The following is a 16,751-nucleotide window of genomic DNA, read 5'->3' as shown; positions in this document are numbered from 1 at the left end:
ACTTTACTGCAGGCTACATATGGTCATATTATTGAAGGGCCAGTTCACCTACAAGGGATATTTTAATTATAGGTGTAGTCTGGTGTGCTGAATCAGCCCCTGTTTTTTACACTCAATCGGTGAAATCTCCCTGTTATGATTCCAGACCTCAATCCTGCCCCTCTGAGAGATTTGTGTTGCTCCTAAAGTGTTCCATCTTCTCCTATGACTTTCTATTGTAAAGGGAATAAACAATATATCCAACAAGAAAAGTAGGGTTTCTCATATTGGACACAGCAAGTGTGCAAGGTTCAAGCACAGAGATTTTACTGATGGAGTCCACAAGATGTATAACTCACTGTTAGGTGGTTGATTTCTTCAGCATCTATCAAACAGGAAAATATCAATTTTGGGTGGACTGGCCTTCTAGGACAGCCTGTCTGTCTTTTTCAGACAAATACAAGCATAAAGCACCTAGCATATTACCAATCTTCAAAGACTAAAAACAGAAACCTTACTGGGCTAGGGTAGACTTTAAATCCCTACAGTCCATACATGAGCAGGTCCAGGTATTTCCCAAAAAGCCAAAACACAATAAATCTTGTGTAGACGTATTGGGCCACTTTAGGCCTTTAATCAGCTGTTTATATTAAAATGGCAGACACATTATCTACCCATTATCTCTTTTTTAAGGGGTGATACACTCTGTGATTTCCTCTACAGAAACAGCTTTGTCACCTCTTGGTGAGCAATTGTAATACTAGTGTTTTTATTTAGGTATTTATTTATGTATTTAGTGGGTTTTCTATGTCTTATTCAGTTAAACCTAATATTGGCTCCCTTCTGTTGTAAGTTATGTTTTACATTTAGTGTGCAAATGGAGAAACACCCACTATTTTTTCAAAAGCAAGCAGAGCACAGGGGTGTATTGCTTTTAACAAACAATCATATTACCGGTTTTATTTTTTTTAATGAAAGCTGGAAAATTAAGTAAATAATACAATTGGTTGCTTTGGGATACAAAGACAGTTCCTAGTGTGAAACACAGAAGAGTTAGTACATCCAAAAAATTCAAATGGTTTAGATTGCTCTGTTGCAGAATCTGACACTCACTGATAGATATCACTGATTGATGTTACAATTAAACATATATACATAAGGTGTAACCTACTAAAATAAAACCTGTACTGAGAGAAAGTAGGATTTTTGTACTCGCCTTGAAATACTTTTCCTGGAAGTTATTGGGACGTTTTTAGACTATGTTGTCACCTACAAAAATATTGGACATTGGCAAAAAAAATGATGCCAGCCCAGAGCTTAAACCTTACAATTATGCTTCAGTTTAGGAGCAAATCAGTCACAAAAGCATGATCATATACCTGTCTATCAACTCAGAATAAGGAAATTTCACTGTTGGCCACTGAGAGCCACCAAAATATGATATATATACTGGTTATGCTGACACATTCAGAATGATTGGATACTGGCAACAAAAAAGTTCAAATTTTTGCTAGCTTTATTTTGTCTTATTATTTCTACAACCAAGATTCCCACTGGGGTACAGGCTAGAAATACATTAGAATGCTGTATGCATAGACATTTTCCAGTACCCAATGTGGTTATAATAACTGCAGAATACTCACATGAAATAAAACTTCTATTTCACTTTCCCACTCCTCAAAGGCTTAAATGAGTAGGCCAGTCAGGCCCTAGCACAGCAGGTACCTCATTAGGCCATTGAGTGCCTTTTTATTCTTTTTAAAATCTGGTTCTTCCGGACAAGAGGTTCGTGCTGAAGGACTACATTTCAGCATAAATAAAGCTTGGTGTTTTTGCTCTAACTCAGAGCCACATGAATCTTAAATCTTCAATCCTGTCATGTTGCCCGACTACTGTGATCTGGTCACCTTTAGCCACCTCATCCTCTTCTTTTTACAGTTAGTAAATTAACTTAAGTACCTAAGGCCCTGCCTCATACCCAAATCACTAGTTGTCTTTACCAGTAAGCAGCTGCATCATGCCTGGTCATAGATACACAGGGGATAGTCTTGCTATCTCGCTTGGTCCCAGCTTATACTCTTCAGTTCCTGAATTGGTTCGAATATGGGGATTATGCCTGTAGTCCGGAATCGTGTTATCCTGGTATTACCTGGTACCCCCTGATTCCTGGCTATGAGTATTATTGAATCTTCCACTTTGTTAGCTGTGAACCTTACTGTTGCCCAATGGGACCTTATGGATCTTTAAGCTCAATTTTAGTGGACCTAAAATGTAGAGGTTCCAAGTGTGATAGAACACCTTCTTTTCCCTAGACTTTTTTGCTGGGTTTTTCCTTTTTTTAAAAGAATTCTTTAATTAATGATCAACTGCATTGGATCCAGCTGTATTTCAGATCAACAAGGAGTATATAACTTTAGTAGCAGACATTGCAGGGTTGAAGAACTTTTCTGCAAATACCTTGTATAAATCCTACCATGCCAGAGTTTTAACTGAATAATTTTAGTTTGGTTTGTTAGAAGCTTCACACCTTATCTTGAGGGTGGCTTTGATTTCCATACCCATCCAAGACCCCAAACATAGATCTGGTTCTTCTCAAAGGTTCAGAAGTTCCAAGTTCTCTCAACCCAGAAACCCCCCCCCCCCCCCCCCCCCCCCCAGGAAGCATTTTTTTTCCCCACAAAAGTAGGGGAACTGGAAGAATTTCTGTTAGACCGTCAGAGGACAGTGCAACAAAGTGCTAATTCTGGTGGTCACTCCACCCTCCTTGTTTCTGATATGTACCACTTTTGAGCCCTCTAGGTGTTTCTTTGCAGAATCACACTCTTCTAACAGAGTCTGCAGGGTCTCCAAGATCTAGGTCTTCTCCGCTTGATCAAAGAGAAGAGCAAGTTCACTTACCATGTTCACTGTCCTTCTTACTCATTGCCCTATCTGACAGTTCAGTCTGTAAAACTGGTCCAAACGTGTGCCCATCAAGAGCTCATCCAGGATAACAAAAATGGAATCAGTCTTCTGTAAACAAGCAGTAACTTAAATAAAAACTCACATGACCTGAACCACATCCAAACAATGGTGCAAAAATTTGTTTTTGGCAAACTAAGCCAGACAGAGGGGCAGAAAATAATGTCATGATTAAAGCGGAACTAAACTGAAAAATAAAAAAACACACACCTTTAATTCCGCAGAACCCTCAATTGCATTGGACCTTACCTCGATCGGGTCCCGCAAGATCCTTGAATTCTTCTTCATCTCGGCACAGAGAAAGCGACAGCACCGCCATCTTCAGTCGCCTTCTTCTGGCTACGTCACCCAATCTCAAACTGCACAGGCATGTGATCGGGTGACGTAGCCCGCTGTAAAAGGGAAAAGAGACAATCTCACTGTCTATGCAAGCAGAAGGAGCAACCAGGAGCCTCCTGGGATGTGTGACCAAGGTATACCGAGAGGCTTTGAGCAGAAGTGCTTCACCCCCTTTTTTTTTCCTTCAAATTTGTTGTATTTAAAAAAAAGAATATTTTTACTTTACTCAGAAGGGTTGTCTACCCTTTATGTAAAGTAAAAACTTTGATTGAGGTCTGCTTTAAGGTGAAAAATGGAGACAGGTTAATCATCTAGCTTCAGAGTGGTGCACACCATGTCAATAGGAGCTGAAACAGTCTTTTTTTTAATTTGAGAGTAATTGCAGTGGACTTTGACTCCTCACAGAAAAGCTTTTCTGGTGGTTTTAATACTTTCCCAGTCACCAACCTGGAACACTTATGCATGTAAAATGTTTTTTATGCTTGTCAGTGACTTTAAAAGTATTGAAACAGGACACTGCTTTGTAATCAGTATTTTTAAAAGAAGTGCGGTAGTGGCAGTCCACATAGTTCTCTCAGTACAGGTTTCCTTTAAAGCAAAATTAATATGTGACAAAAATGGGAGGTGGAAGCTGACTTTTGGGCTTCTACTTTGAAGGCAGTAAGCCAGAACTTATTCAGCTTCACTGCAAATTGCTTTCAAAGCTCCAGAAACAGAATACATGCCAGGAATTGGGAAACATCAGCTCCAATTTAGGACTTCTGCTTTGTGACAGATCTGTTTAAGATCTCGTTTGCTGTTGTCTTGCACAGTCATAAACAGGTATAAAGTCCAAACTACAAGGAATCTTTTTGGTCACATGACCAGTACCTTTCGAGTGGTGCCAATTTACATCTTTGAATTGGTTGCGCACAGTTGTGCAATGACTCAATAAAAATAATTATTGTTAGGCAGTTGCAATCCTCTAGTTAACAACCAAAAAAAATGATGAAGTGCAGTTCTGAGTGACTGTTCCAAGTGGTCAACAAGCAATAATCAATGCACTTTGAACTTGATGTGCACTTCAACATGGGTAATGATCTCATCACTTAATGCCTTGGAACGTGTATCATATTCAGCAGCATCCTGGCATTTACTATACGTTCCCTATGTCAGTGTGATAGCAAAGCCTCCACCTTTGGTCATATCCAACAGTGATTACCAGTAGAGAATATTTACAAATATGTATGACAGCCGAGGTGGCCCCGGGGCACTTGCATGATCATGCATGTCCTGCTTTACCTTTGCTGTCTTTCGTGCATGTATTTCTTACAGGCAATATTTCCCTATATAATATGTTGCATAATATGGCTGTCCCTAACCTAAGAAAATGTTTGTATGTTTTACTTTGTCACTTAAACACATGAAAGTGTTGTCCTCCATCTTCTGGTGGGATCAGATCCATCCCTTGAATACCATGTGCTACTGAATTCTATCTCTTTGTGCTTAAGCACTGAATTAGGCAAAGCTATCATAAAAGTTATCAGGGTTTTCATCTGACTGCTTGCTTGAGCAGAGCAAAGAAAATATTTTTATTTGTAAATTGGGGCGCAATTGTCATGTTATGCAAGTCTTAATAAATATGTTTTATAATAACAGCCATTGAGCTTTTGGTAATCCTATGTAAGCTTAGGGGTTTTTTTTTATGTTTTTCAGATAAATATCACCATTTGTATCTGATTGCATGCTTCAAAGTACCACATTTATGAAAAGGAAATCAAATCTTTACATTGGTGATCAGTAATTGTTTGCCCTAAATAACCTAAAATACTGCACAGAAGCTTTGTTTACATGGATCTGGCTATTGGAAGGTCGAGATGTGGCAATCATTATCAATACTGAAAGTGATGATTCTGATAACAATTGTGATCTTTTCGACTGATCTCATCTTTGATAAATGGGGCAAACAGAAAAATGGATTTATATTTGTAAAAATATTACATTTTTTTCTGGCAAACACGCCGTTCGCATGTTGATAATTGGACCCTTTGAGTATGTACCGTAAATACTTAAATGTCCCTAGCTTGGCCATGGGTTCACTTTATAGCTTTCACCCATTTGTAGCATATTGGAGCACAGACACTGCACAGAAACTTGATAGAAGTTTTAAAAATTCCTACTATATACAGAATCAGAAAACATTTTGCTTTGAGGTCTGTAATATTAGTCATTCTTATTTTTGCCACAGGCAGCAAAAGCAGTGGATCCAGCCGCAGCAATCGAGAGGGAAAGAGATCATCTGGTCGAGAGAAGGACCACAAGTCCACTGGCAGTGGTAGCGGGTCTGACCGTGCCACCAGCAGTGGAGGAAAAAGGAGTGAGAGGCCTCTGAGCCAGCACAGCCACCGGAGCCACAGCTCTGCAGCACGCAGCGAGCGAAGTCACCGTAGCAGCCACCACTCTCATGGCCCCCCCGGTCTACCCCCACTTTACAGCCTGCCAAAGATTGGGAGCAAAATGTTTAACAACAGCGGTCCACCGGGTGGTCCTCCGGTCCGCGAGCTCAGCAATGTCCCTCCAGAACTGACCGGAAGCCGGCAGTCCTTCCAGAAGGCCATGGGAAATCCCTGTGAATTTTTTGTGGACATTATGTGACAGCCAAAGTGCCTTCTGCTCCAGCCACTAGAAAAGCTAAAGAATTGTATAACTCTCTGCAATGGATGACCACTGCCATAATCAGATGCCAAGCCATAGGAAAAATAATGGCTATTACTGTAACACTGTAAGCTTTGGTCAACATCAAAGAACATTTGAAATGAAGTTTTCAGAAGCTATACTGATTTTGAAGAGATCACTTTAGATTTTATTCTAAAGGCACAATCCTAGTGAAGTCACATCTAGTGATGTCAGACAAGCCTTGAAGCGATAAACATAATTAGGCTGGCAGAGCATTCAGAATGGAATAGATGTAGAAGGGCAGGAAAACAAAGTTCCTTTTTCACATCTATTTGATACAGACTAGAGGATAAATCACTGAAATATGAGAAATCCACAGTCAACATATCCACCATGACTTGTCTGACATTGCCCACAATCTGGCCACACGCACATTAATCTCATATATTTCTTAATGACTACCAAAATGCAAACGCAGCAAGGTATTATTGTACTGGTAAAGTGAACCTGTCATAAACCTGACCAGTCCAGACTTGGCAGATAATAAAAATAAGCAGGGACAATCTCACTTTTGTTCTCTCAACCTCCCCTTTAGCCTAAATTCTAACAGGTATGTAGCTAAATATATTTCTGGAATTACTAATTTTTTTACATACAGATTTCACAGATGTATTTTTTAGCTGTGCATTGGTTAAATGTGCTCTGTCTGAAAGGTCCAGGATGATGGCAGGTGTACTTTGCAGTATTTTCAATATGACTTGCACTTATGTTTTTGTCTTTCAGCTTCCAATATGCCTGTACAATAATTCTGCCCTGTTGTGGTTTAACTGCGGAGTGAAAACCACTGATAGATTTGCCTTGATAGAAAAAAGCAAAGTGCAGTCATGGCGCAGCATTGTTCAACAAGCATATATGGTCGTGTTTCAGCACATATATTGGTAAAAACCTGACAGTCTACATATGAACACTAAGGAAGCAGTGACATACATTGTTTTTTAATTGCAACATATAGGATCATAATATGTGTTTGGCCAGTGTGAATGCATTAAAGTAAGAATTCTTATAATCTAGCAGAATAAAATGGAACACCAATTAATGTTTAGACAATCTTATCAAATTACACAACCAGTCCAGCCAAAACTGATGGCAGTTACCAGCCTACTGAATTACCAGGAAGCATATTAAAACTCTCAGGGCACAATTTCTCTATCTAAATTCCCAATTTCACCAATCTGCTGCAGCCATTTCCATGCAATCTCCTTCGCTTGTACAATCATTTATTTATGACAAATATTTATATTTTTCAATCTGATAAAATTCAAAGCAGAAAGTCTGTGATTCCCCCATGTTGCAGTAGTGAGATGAGACAAAACCAAAGGATCTCCTTAGCAAGTATGAGCAGCCAGCGACTGAGTCAGACCACCATTCTCTAACTGAAAGATTAGTTATTGGTAAATTCACCCTCCTAAAGGCCAGTTCATCCAAATGTAATATTTCTGTTACAGGTGGTGTTTGGTGGTTAAATCACCTAATGAATCGTATCTCTGGGGCACTTTAGGAATAAGATCTCCCTTGTATAATTTATTTACATCTGCCTCTCTAGGTTTGGGGTATTTCCAACCACTTTGTTGCTTCTTGTTTTATTTTCCCTAAAAAACTGAACCTCAGGTAAATCCTGAGATGGTTGGTGTAGGGGGTCTCACTAGCAGCACCCCCAAAAATCTAAAAAGCAGATTTAAAGCCCATTTTGTAAAACAATGTGCTGCACAGGGATCAATGATCTCACCCACAACGCACAATAGTACATCTCTGCAGGCTACTTTCAGGGGGAAAGGCTGGTTAAGGCAAACAAGGGCTGCTGAGGATCTTTCTCCCAGACCATTGCAAGTTTGCATGGTTATAGGGAAGATGAATACCTAAATATTGGCTTATTTGGGGGGTAAATAGTGCTGAATGTCCATGAACATCCCCATGCAATCAGGTATTACAGTCCCTGGGAGTACCTGGTCAGGTAATATCAGGAAAGCCTTTATGGAAACCTGTACTAGGTGGGCTGCCATTGCTGACCTGTTTGAAATTGATATTTGATCAGCTGCTCTGGCACTTTTAGTCACTGACCTGGAACAAACATGCACAAAGTTGGGTAGGTATGAAATACCGATCTGCATGCTTGTTACAGGTCAGCAACTCAAGCTACTGAATCTGACATGCATGACAGTATATTGATAATAAGATTTCATCAATGGCAGCCTAAATATTTTATTTATCCTGCTGATCAGTTTTGGGTGGACTGACCTTTTAACCCAAACCACCAAAAAGGTGGAAAAAGCACTTACATTTTTTTCCCCATAGCTTGTGTCCACTCCTTCCCTCCCAGACCTGGCTAAGATCCTATTCCTACCAACTCCGCTAACTACTAAGAATGTACAGATCATCTATGTATAGATAAAACAAGATGTAATTTAATGTTTTGTTTTTTTAAATATATGTGTATATCTGTGTAAATAATGTTACAACGGAGTCGGCTCAATTTCTTTTACTATCCAACCAGGGCTGGTAGGTTGGTGCAATCTGAGCTGTTGATAAACCGTGATTACCACTAATATTAGGGGTCTATATACAGCTATATATTAGCTATGCATTAGTGTGCACATTATTATATGCCTGTTAACATTTGTACATTGTAATGCCTTTTATGCATTCCAAGATACTACAGCAACGCACTTCTAATGCACATTCATTACAATGCATTACAATGAATGATAATGAACTACCTTGGGCTGTGCATTCTGGTGTGTTGGCAACTCATATATTTAAATGAGTATATATTTATTTATTCATTCGTTAACTCTTTTAAATATATAGGTTGTCCTTATACAACACATGCTAGGGTGTGGGTTAATACGTCCTGTAACAGGTTGGTTTGATTGGGCCCTAAAGTATAACTCCAGCCAAAACCTTTTTTTTCTCATTTATAGAAGGAGTGGTGAAGAATTAGTTTTTTAGTGTTGTCTGTGTCCCATTGTGGAGATTTAGCTTCTTTCTTTGTCCCTTTTTTTACCAAAGATAAAACAGGAACCAGATATCTTCATAAACACAGAATATACCCACTCTTGATGACAGTTAAGTTTAAAACAAGTAATCCCATCTTAAAATATTTCTTCCACCACAGTTCTTGTAACAACCATAAAACTTGACTACCTCAATCATTTTTGGCCTAAGATAATGGTCACCAGGGCAGATATTACCCAGTGGGGATTCAGACAACAAAAAAAAAACCTAAAGAAGTTCCAATCCTTCACTAAAAGAAAAGGGCTGGATACAATGAAGCTTTAGATGCAGAGAATCATAAGAAAAAGAGACATCAGTTACATGTTTCATCACAGAAGGTACTGCAAGTCCGGGATTAGTTAGGATATACTGCCTTAAATTTAAAAGCTGCTGTGTCTTTTACACACTGCTTTTTATTAACACAATGCTTAATATTCACAATGCTCATACTTTGAGACTTTGATGGGGTGGAGGAACAGGGATTGACTGGACCGATCTAATATTGGCTCTAGGCTGACTAACTAAAACCTCCTGAAGTGACCTTCCTTAGGTCTGTGTACTGGGTGCTCTGCCAGGGTTTTCTGGCTGCAGTAAAAATGAAAGTGTAATGGTCTTTTATCCAGAGCTGCCTGGAGCACATCATTAATGGTACATGAAACATTAATGCATTATACAGTCCTCTAGACCGAACATAAGTGGTCTGTGCACTCAGCTGCTTCTATCCTGGGTGCAAATAGGGTTCTTTGATCTTCCTGGAGACATCAAACACAAGTCAGTAAATTTATATTTATTTCTGACCACCAAGCTTCTGTTATCCCTTATCCAGGAAATGCCTGCTGTAAGAGCACCAGAGACTCAGTACATAGAAAAATAGGTGGCTATGTACACAACCCCTAACAATGTACACTTGATGGTCACTAACAGTGTTTGGCTAGAGTGTCTGCTTGTATGTAAAATACATCAAAGCCTTACAAGAAGCACATTACAGATTTAATTAAAGTGACTCCATTTCTGTTGAAGTATGCAGAGCTCCATACAAAGCAATCGGAGTGAACATTTTACCTGTCCAGATGCCTGTTCTGACAAACTCCACTCAGTTAAAGAAAGTCATTTGCTGAAATAGCTTCAGGATTTGTAACACTTCCAGTGTGTTACATGACAAGTACACCGCTGTGCTCTGTGGTTCCTTTCTCCGGCTAGTGTGTCCTTTGGTGACATAACGGCCAGCAGAGGGAACCACAAGACATAAAAATACCATTGGTGACCACATTTTGAAAATGCTTGTTGTCTGCTTCTAACAAATAATTAAAAACGTAAAAAATATAAACTTAAAAAAATACAACTGACCAAAAATCATTCAGCGTTCCCTTTTATTTTTACCTGATTATAAAATCACAGTGATTACATAACAATCATGAGAGATTCAAAACATATATAGTATACAGAGTACATTATTAAAAACTAAAATGGATACACACATTTTTTTATTTAGACACTATATATCTACAAGAGATGTCTGCATTACACAATGCTATCATCAACCTGCAATTTACATTCATATTGGTCCGTCTGTTAGTTTAATCATTTAAAACAAAAAAATAATCTTTATTTTAATTATCACTTTTAATCTGGTGTTGTCTGGCAAAATATGTCTAATGCAGTACTTCTTTTCAGCCACTAGATGTCCACTAATGTAGGTGCTGAATGACAGCCATCATTCAGCTGGGAAGATTAAGGTCATCTCTCAGTGCAGAGCGTCACTGCAGTAGTAACACAGTGTAGGGATTCAGAGTCCAATATCATAGGGCCCAAATATATATGTGATCAGCTAGCAGGGGCATGGATTATTAAACTTGTTACATGTCTGGCTCTACTAGTTGATTTTTTTCATATTCTATGTGTTTGGACCAGGTTTGTGACAAATCAACTTTAAACCTCCCAACATGTTGATAATTTCCCCATGTAACAGGAAATGATGACTGATCCCTTCAATGGAATGGTTAAATTTGATTCCCAGAATAGACTGTATAGTAACACTGGTTGAAGACATAAATATTTACCTTTTATATATGAAGAAATCACATGATCATGTTCAGTTTTTGTAGACATTTACAGTAATTATCACTTTTGGTATTCAATGATTGTAAGGGGATTTCTTATGATCTGTATACAAACATCTGATGTTGTGAACTTTTGTAACTAGGAAGCAAACTAGCAAACCATCCATCCATATACCCCTGTAAAAGTTAATAACTACTGAACTACTGGCTTGAAAAGCTACCTCTGCCTAAAGGAGATTCAGCATCCAAAACTTCCAGGATTCTTTGATTTCTGCCCCCCGGCTAAGTGCTGTAGTTCCTCCCGCAGACCTCTACTAGTGAGAGTGGTAGCTGAAGTGAGAGTTGGTGGATTGAACCACTGTGCTTAGCAGGGGGACCGGCGTTTTAGGCTCTACAGGCAGAGGGACAGGTATCAATATTAATTAGATATTTTTTGCTTTTATAGTTAGATTTTGTGCAGGGATGTCAATTCAGGACTGCAGAGCACTCAGATATTATACGATGTTTGAGGGAATATAGGGATGTTCATGAATTACGGAGAAAAAAAAAGTCTTTTATCTATCTTTTTTTACGACTTGTCTCTGGATATTTGTGGGTACATCTTTCAAAAAAACCCACAAGCAGTGGTCCCCAACCTTTTTGAGCTCACGGACCACTAAATGCCCTGAGTTCAAACCGCGCATGCGCAGTGAGCCGTGTGTCACTTGGAAACTTCCCCCAGAGTGACGTCATGATGGCTGAACCCATCCACTCTCCCATCACAGGTCTGAGCCTACACAACCCACTGTCCTAAGCCTACAATCCGTACAGGGGACATGGTACGTAGCTCTGGCCAGTGTGCTCCGGCCAGAGCCACACCCCATTAGTGGGTTGCAGATCGGGGTTTGGGGACCCTGCCCTAAAGGGTAAAATTATGAAAAGCTTAGAGAAATCACAAGGCTTCTTGTAAGATACAATCATTTCCCCTTTCACTTTCATGATGGACTGTTTAGGTAAAAACAAAGCACTAGACATGAAGCTGATAGCATATATTATGACTTATGCCTAGGGCATTATGATATTTAAATATAGCTCTGGACAGATACCAACACCCAAAACATTTAATATTATGAGAAATAAATCCCAGCTATGTTAAAACACACCCATAACATGATAGTGATGGCGCCCATTAATAGCACTCTGTATTGTACACCAGCTAACTCCATCTTTGTAGCCACAGTACCCTAAAGGTCAATTTAAAGTCAATATTACCATATGACTAGGCAACTTCCCCATATTAGGTGCTCAGTTCAGAGGTCACATGGGCATCAAGCACCAAAAATGGTATAAGAAGAAGTAGCCAGTTTTCAGGGTTGTGAAAATGTAATGTACCTGAGAATACCCTAAACAAGATGAACTTTTTTAAAGAAAGGTAAAAGATTTACTCTAGGTTGTAACATGGCCATTGTGAATAAAAATAATGTTTAGTGGAGTCAATACATGATGACACTAATTCCCAGAACATGACTACATGAATATATATGTAAACAGTCGGTATGAAAGTGCATGTCCAGCCTTCACGATTTAGAACACAGGGTAGAACAAATTCATTTTAAAGGACACCTAGATGAATTCTCACCAACATTCACGGTAAATCAAGGAGGTTATGCTGGGAGTAGAGTTCTTGAGTAAAGTCATAGACATTGGAGACATAAGGCATAGCTTCTCCAAGCATGTCCACCACTTCTTCTGTTGTCCCAACATTCATCACCTCGAAGAACGTATTCCTAGCCGGAAGAACCATGAAGGCAAGATTTGCTGTTTTACGTATGATCCAAGGGTGATAGTTGGCCAAGGAGTCATTGTAGGCCTCTGCGCATAGGTTGGAGGTCTTGCTGTCTTCTGTGCTGGTTCTAAGCTTCTCCAAAAAGAGTTGGAGCCAGCGCAAGGCTCGGTGTAGGCGCAGAATGGTCCTACAGCCTGATTCTGGGTGATTGTCGCGTTTATTCAGATCCACCAAGTTAGAGCTGAGCTCGTATTCTACCATGGACTGAAGTGTGCGGTAACGCTCGCCTTGTTCCCCACTCAAATAGTTTTCCATTATCTGGATTTTGCTTACAGCATCTTTTGACACAAAGGAAAACACAGTTCCCAGACTGTTCATAAACCTGGTTTTAAGAAAAAGAAGATATATAATAAAATGAAAAGCAAAACCATACCTAATACTTTGCACATTTTGTAAGACTTGAAAAATGAAATGAAAATATTTAGTGGTCACCACACCCAAAAAAATGTTCTCTACTATGAGTAATCTTAACATTCATTACTGGGCTGCCTGAAGCTCAACCAAACATAGATGGACGTTGGCCTGCTTACATTGGATGCTGCAGTCTTTCCTGGTGCAGACACACATACGTGGGGTATAAATACACAGTATATATATATATTTTTTTTTTATATATATATATATTTGTGGAAACACACGCGGTATCTTCCTGGGAGGTCCTTTACATCGTCTCAATGTAGGTATTAGGCACCAAGTCATGGCTCTGTCCCTTTGGTGAAGCCACTGACATATATAGCGTCCATTTACATATAAGGTGATGAAGGAACTTTGAAGGAGTACATACAGTAAAACAAATGTTTATGGACATGGAATGAGTCTATGTTTTTTATTGCAAAATCAATAATTTGGTCATGCCAAGTTCATGTCCTAAACTTGAATACTGCCAACAGTGGGCTCCTGTTGGCTTAGAACCCTGACAGAAGAATAGTATGAGGGCTGCAGGACTGAAGCTATGAAGCTACAATCATTGGAAATGTTGGTGGCAAAGCTCTGCCCTTTAGGTTATCCCATTCCACTGATCTGGTGTGTTGCTGATGGGGGGTTCCCCAACCTTAATATTCAATATGGCAGCAGGAAAAAGCAGCACTTCAAGCACACGTCAAGATGTTAAGTTTTGTACTCCTAGGTGACACCACAATGTAAGCTGGGCAAACCACAAAAAAGTGCAAATTAGCTTCACATGATGCTCCCAAGATAACCAGGTGCTTACCTTACCAACCCCTTCCATCCTTTCAGATAATGTTCTACCAGAACATCTTGGTCATCATCCACCAAGCAGGACTTGAAGCTGACCAGGACCTCACGTAGTGAGAACTTCTCCTCTGTGCCGGACATGATCAGCTGGCCTTATTATAAACCCAGCAAATGTTCTCTTGTTACCTGTAAGATAAAAATAATCAATATTAATTTTATCAACCAAAAGATATAGAACATTAGAATGACTTAAAGGACAATTTAGAGCTAGTTTTTTTTTTTAAACCACCTCTGGCTGCAATACACACCAGGGGATACCCGAAGATATCCCCTCAGTCCACCATGAGATGTTCTTATACTTCTGGGTTCAATGACGCCCAATGACACTTAACCCAAAAAAATTGAACAATACTTTGAATTAAGCCCCACATTGCCATGAAGCCCTTCATTCCCAATATATAGACAATAGAATGTTTGAGCCGCTCTGGGCATCTAGAGGACTGCCTATTGCTAGGAGATTAGGCCATGGCATCACATGATCGGCCCGAAGATTCCAAAAAAAAGAGGGAAAAGAATTAAAAATGCAAATCGTATATTGAGTGGTTGGCTGAGCTCTATCCTAGGTAGATATTTACAGACTCCTGCTATCCTAAGTAGATATTTTAAACTATCATTAACCATTTACGCTCCCTTAATGTCAGGTATGAGAAAAGGAAGCTGTAGGTGACCTCAAAAATGTAACACAATATACCGTGTCATTATATATGGATCGTTTTTATGTGGAATCACTTTGTGTGCGAATCACTTTGGAATTTCACTTTTGTGTGCGAAAGTGACAATAACTAGGGGTGCAAAAGAAAGGGTCACCCCAGCACAATATCTATCCACAGGATGCTTTGGACCTCATTTATCAAACCATCCTGGATCCATTCCTCTGAGATCTCTCCATTGTTATCTCCCCCATAGAAATGATCTATTATCAGCCTGCGGTATTCCTGGGGGTTCCTATATGTGAAAGCTATGCACACATCAGATAATTGTTAGCCCAGAGGAACGGTCATCTGACATCTGCACAAAGATGCCCTGATGTCGTTGTCAATCCGCCACATGGATTAATGAAAGACCGCTCGGGGGAGCGGGGGAGACCGCTGTGCATTTCAATGAAGGAGCGCACAGGAGGGTGCCACTCGCTCGTCCTTCCCCCTCCCCATAGAGCAGCTCTGTGTGTACAGTGCTCACTGGAACCAAACGTATCACTGCCAGTGACAATCTTCAGAAGTCTGTACAGGCATTAACAGAAAACTGCTTTCCACATCCATAAAGATCGCTGTGATCCCACATAGAAAACCCACGTTTGTCTTCATTTCATCAGATCTCAAACAAGTCACAAAACAATGGCCACGAAAAGAGCCACCCACATCCTGGAAGAGTTCTGCGGCTCCAGCTCTATAAAGGACAAGTCAGGCATCTCATTCACTCATCACCTATTAAATGTAAAATCAAATCAAACACAGAAGGACTAATGCAACCCCGCCAGTACTGCAACTCCTAAAGTGAACTTTTATATGAACCATTGTACCTGCTCAGCTAGTCTGGTGAGTCGGGCATCTCAGACAGAGTGACATCTCTATATTTAGAAAAAACAGCAGCCTGGTCAAAGTCCTTTCTCAATATGTCATTGGATAAGGAAGGAGCAGCAGTGCAATGATAAGGTCAGCTCTCTGTTTTAGCCTCCTGTCAGTGTTAGATGGACATCACTATGTAATGCAGTAGGGCAGAGCCCTTTAAATCTGTGTCCAATGTAAAACTGGGACCACAGATAACATAGGAAGTCACCTTTTTGTCAAATAATACTTTCAGTTGTGTATTTCCTACAGAGTGTCATTTTCCTTGAATTCTAGACTGGGCGATAACATACAAAGACAGCGAATTCTGTGTTCACAATAAACAAGGACGCAGGGATATGCAGATCATGGAAATATCAACAATTCACATTTCTTCATACATATCGGATGAATCCGGTCTGTGCCAAAACAAATTTTCATCTCAGACCAGCTTCAGCTACTAATGGAACCTTTACAAAGAAATTCAAAACCGGATTTCAAAGTTTCCACTTCTGTGTGATTGGTAAACACAAATTCCACTCATCACTGGTTGGTAAATACAACACGGAGCGTTCTGCATGACGGGGCACAAATTTCTTTTACCTTTCCTCTGATATACCATTGAGGGGGGTCAGCAGGGGGTAATTATAAATGGCGACGAAGAGGACCTGTCACACAACTTAATCCCTAATCAGACGTTCTAAACCTCTCTACAATACCAGGTTAGCTATAATTCTATCAGAAAGAAAAGTCTTACAGGATAACACGTGTGCCAAGCAGTTCACCTTCCACAGTGCTGTATAAAGTAAGACACATATATTGTATAGCGGGCACGTGGCAAGGGCCAGCCACAGGTCAGAGCCAATAAACTGTGGTTTAGGGCCAAAGCTACCAAGTCAAAGGATCTATCAGCGCCTGGAACCTGTACCATAAATCTATCAGCGCCTGGAACCCATACCATGGATCTATCAGCTCCTGGAACCTGTACCATGGATCTATCAGTGCCTGGAACCTGTACCATGGATCTATCAGCTCCTGGAACCTGTAACATGGATCTATCAGTGCCTGGAACCTGTACCATGG

At 39.9% G+C, this 16,751-nt stretch overlaps 2 protein-coding genes across 8 annotated transcripts in view; one reads left to right on the top strand and one right to left on the bottom strand.

Moving 5' to 3' along the window:
- The window catches only part of DVL1 (dishevelled segment polarity protein 1), a 104,103-nt gene extending 95,653 nt beyond the window's left edge, over window positions 1-8,450 (top strand). For 4 of the 5 annotated variants that reach the window (XM_072427099.1, XM_072427098.1, XM_072427100.1 and 1 more), the window contains one exon: window positions 5,507-8,450. In XM_072427099.1, the coding sequence (XP_072283200.1) occupies window positions 5,507-5,913 (407 nt within the window). In that variant the 3' untranslated portion in view covers window positions 5,914-8,450. The remainder of the gene's footprint in view (window positions 1-5,506) is intronic. The other variant, XM_072427101.1, reaches the window with a different exon arrangement.
- Window positions 8,451-10,338: 1,888 nt separating this feature from the next.
- Window positions 10,339-16,751, bottom strand: part of LOC140340690 (ceramide-1-phosphate transfer protein) — an 8,045-nt gene continuing 1,632 nt past the window's right edge. For 2 of the 3 annotated variants that reach the window (XM_072426040.1, XM_072426042.1), the window contains exons 2-3: window positions 14,081-14,250; window positions 10,339-13,192 (exon numbers count right to left, since the gene is read on the bottom strand). In XM_072426040.1, coding sequence (XP_072282141.1) covers window positions 12,670-13,192; window positions 14,081-14,205 — 648 coding nt within the window. In that variant the 5' untranslated portion in view covers window positions 14,206-14,250 and the 3' untranslated portion in view covers window positions 10,339-12,669. Of the gene's footprint in view, window positions 13,193-14,080; window positions 16,715-16,751 lie in introns of those variants that run through there. The other variant, XM_072426043.1, reaches the window with a different exon arrangement.

The sequence above is a fragment of the Pyxicephalus adspersus genome, chromosome 11, assembly GCF_032062135.1.
Source record: "Pyxicephalus adspersus chromosome 11, UCB_Pads_2.0, whole genome shotgun sequence".
Lineage (NCBI taxonomy): Eukaryota > Metazoa > Chordata > Amphibia > Anura > Pyxicephalidae > Pyxicephalus > Pyxicephalus adspersus.
Note: the sequence above shows the minus strand (reverse complement) of the source record. Positions and strands in the feature narration are given on the sequence as shown.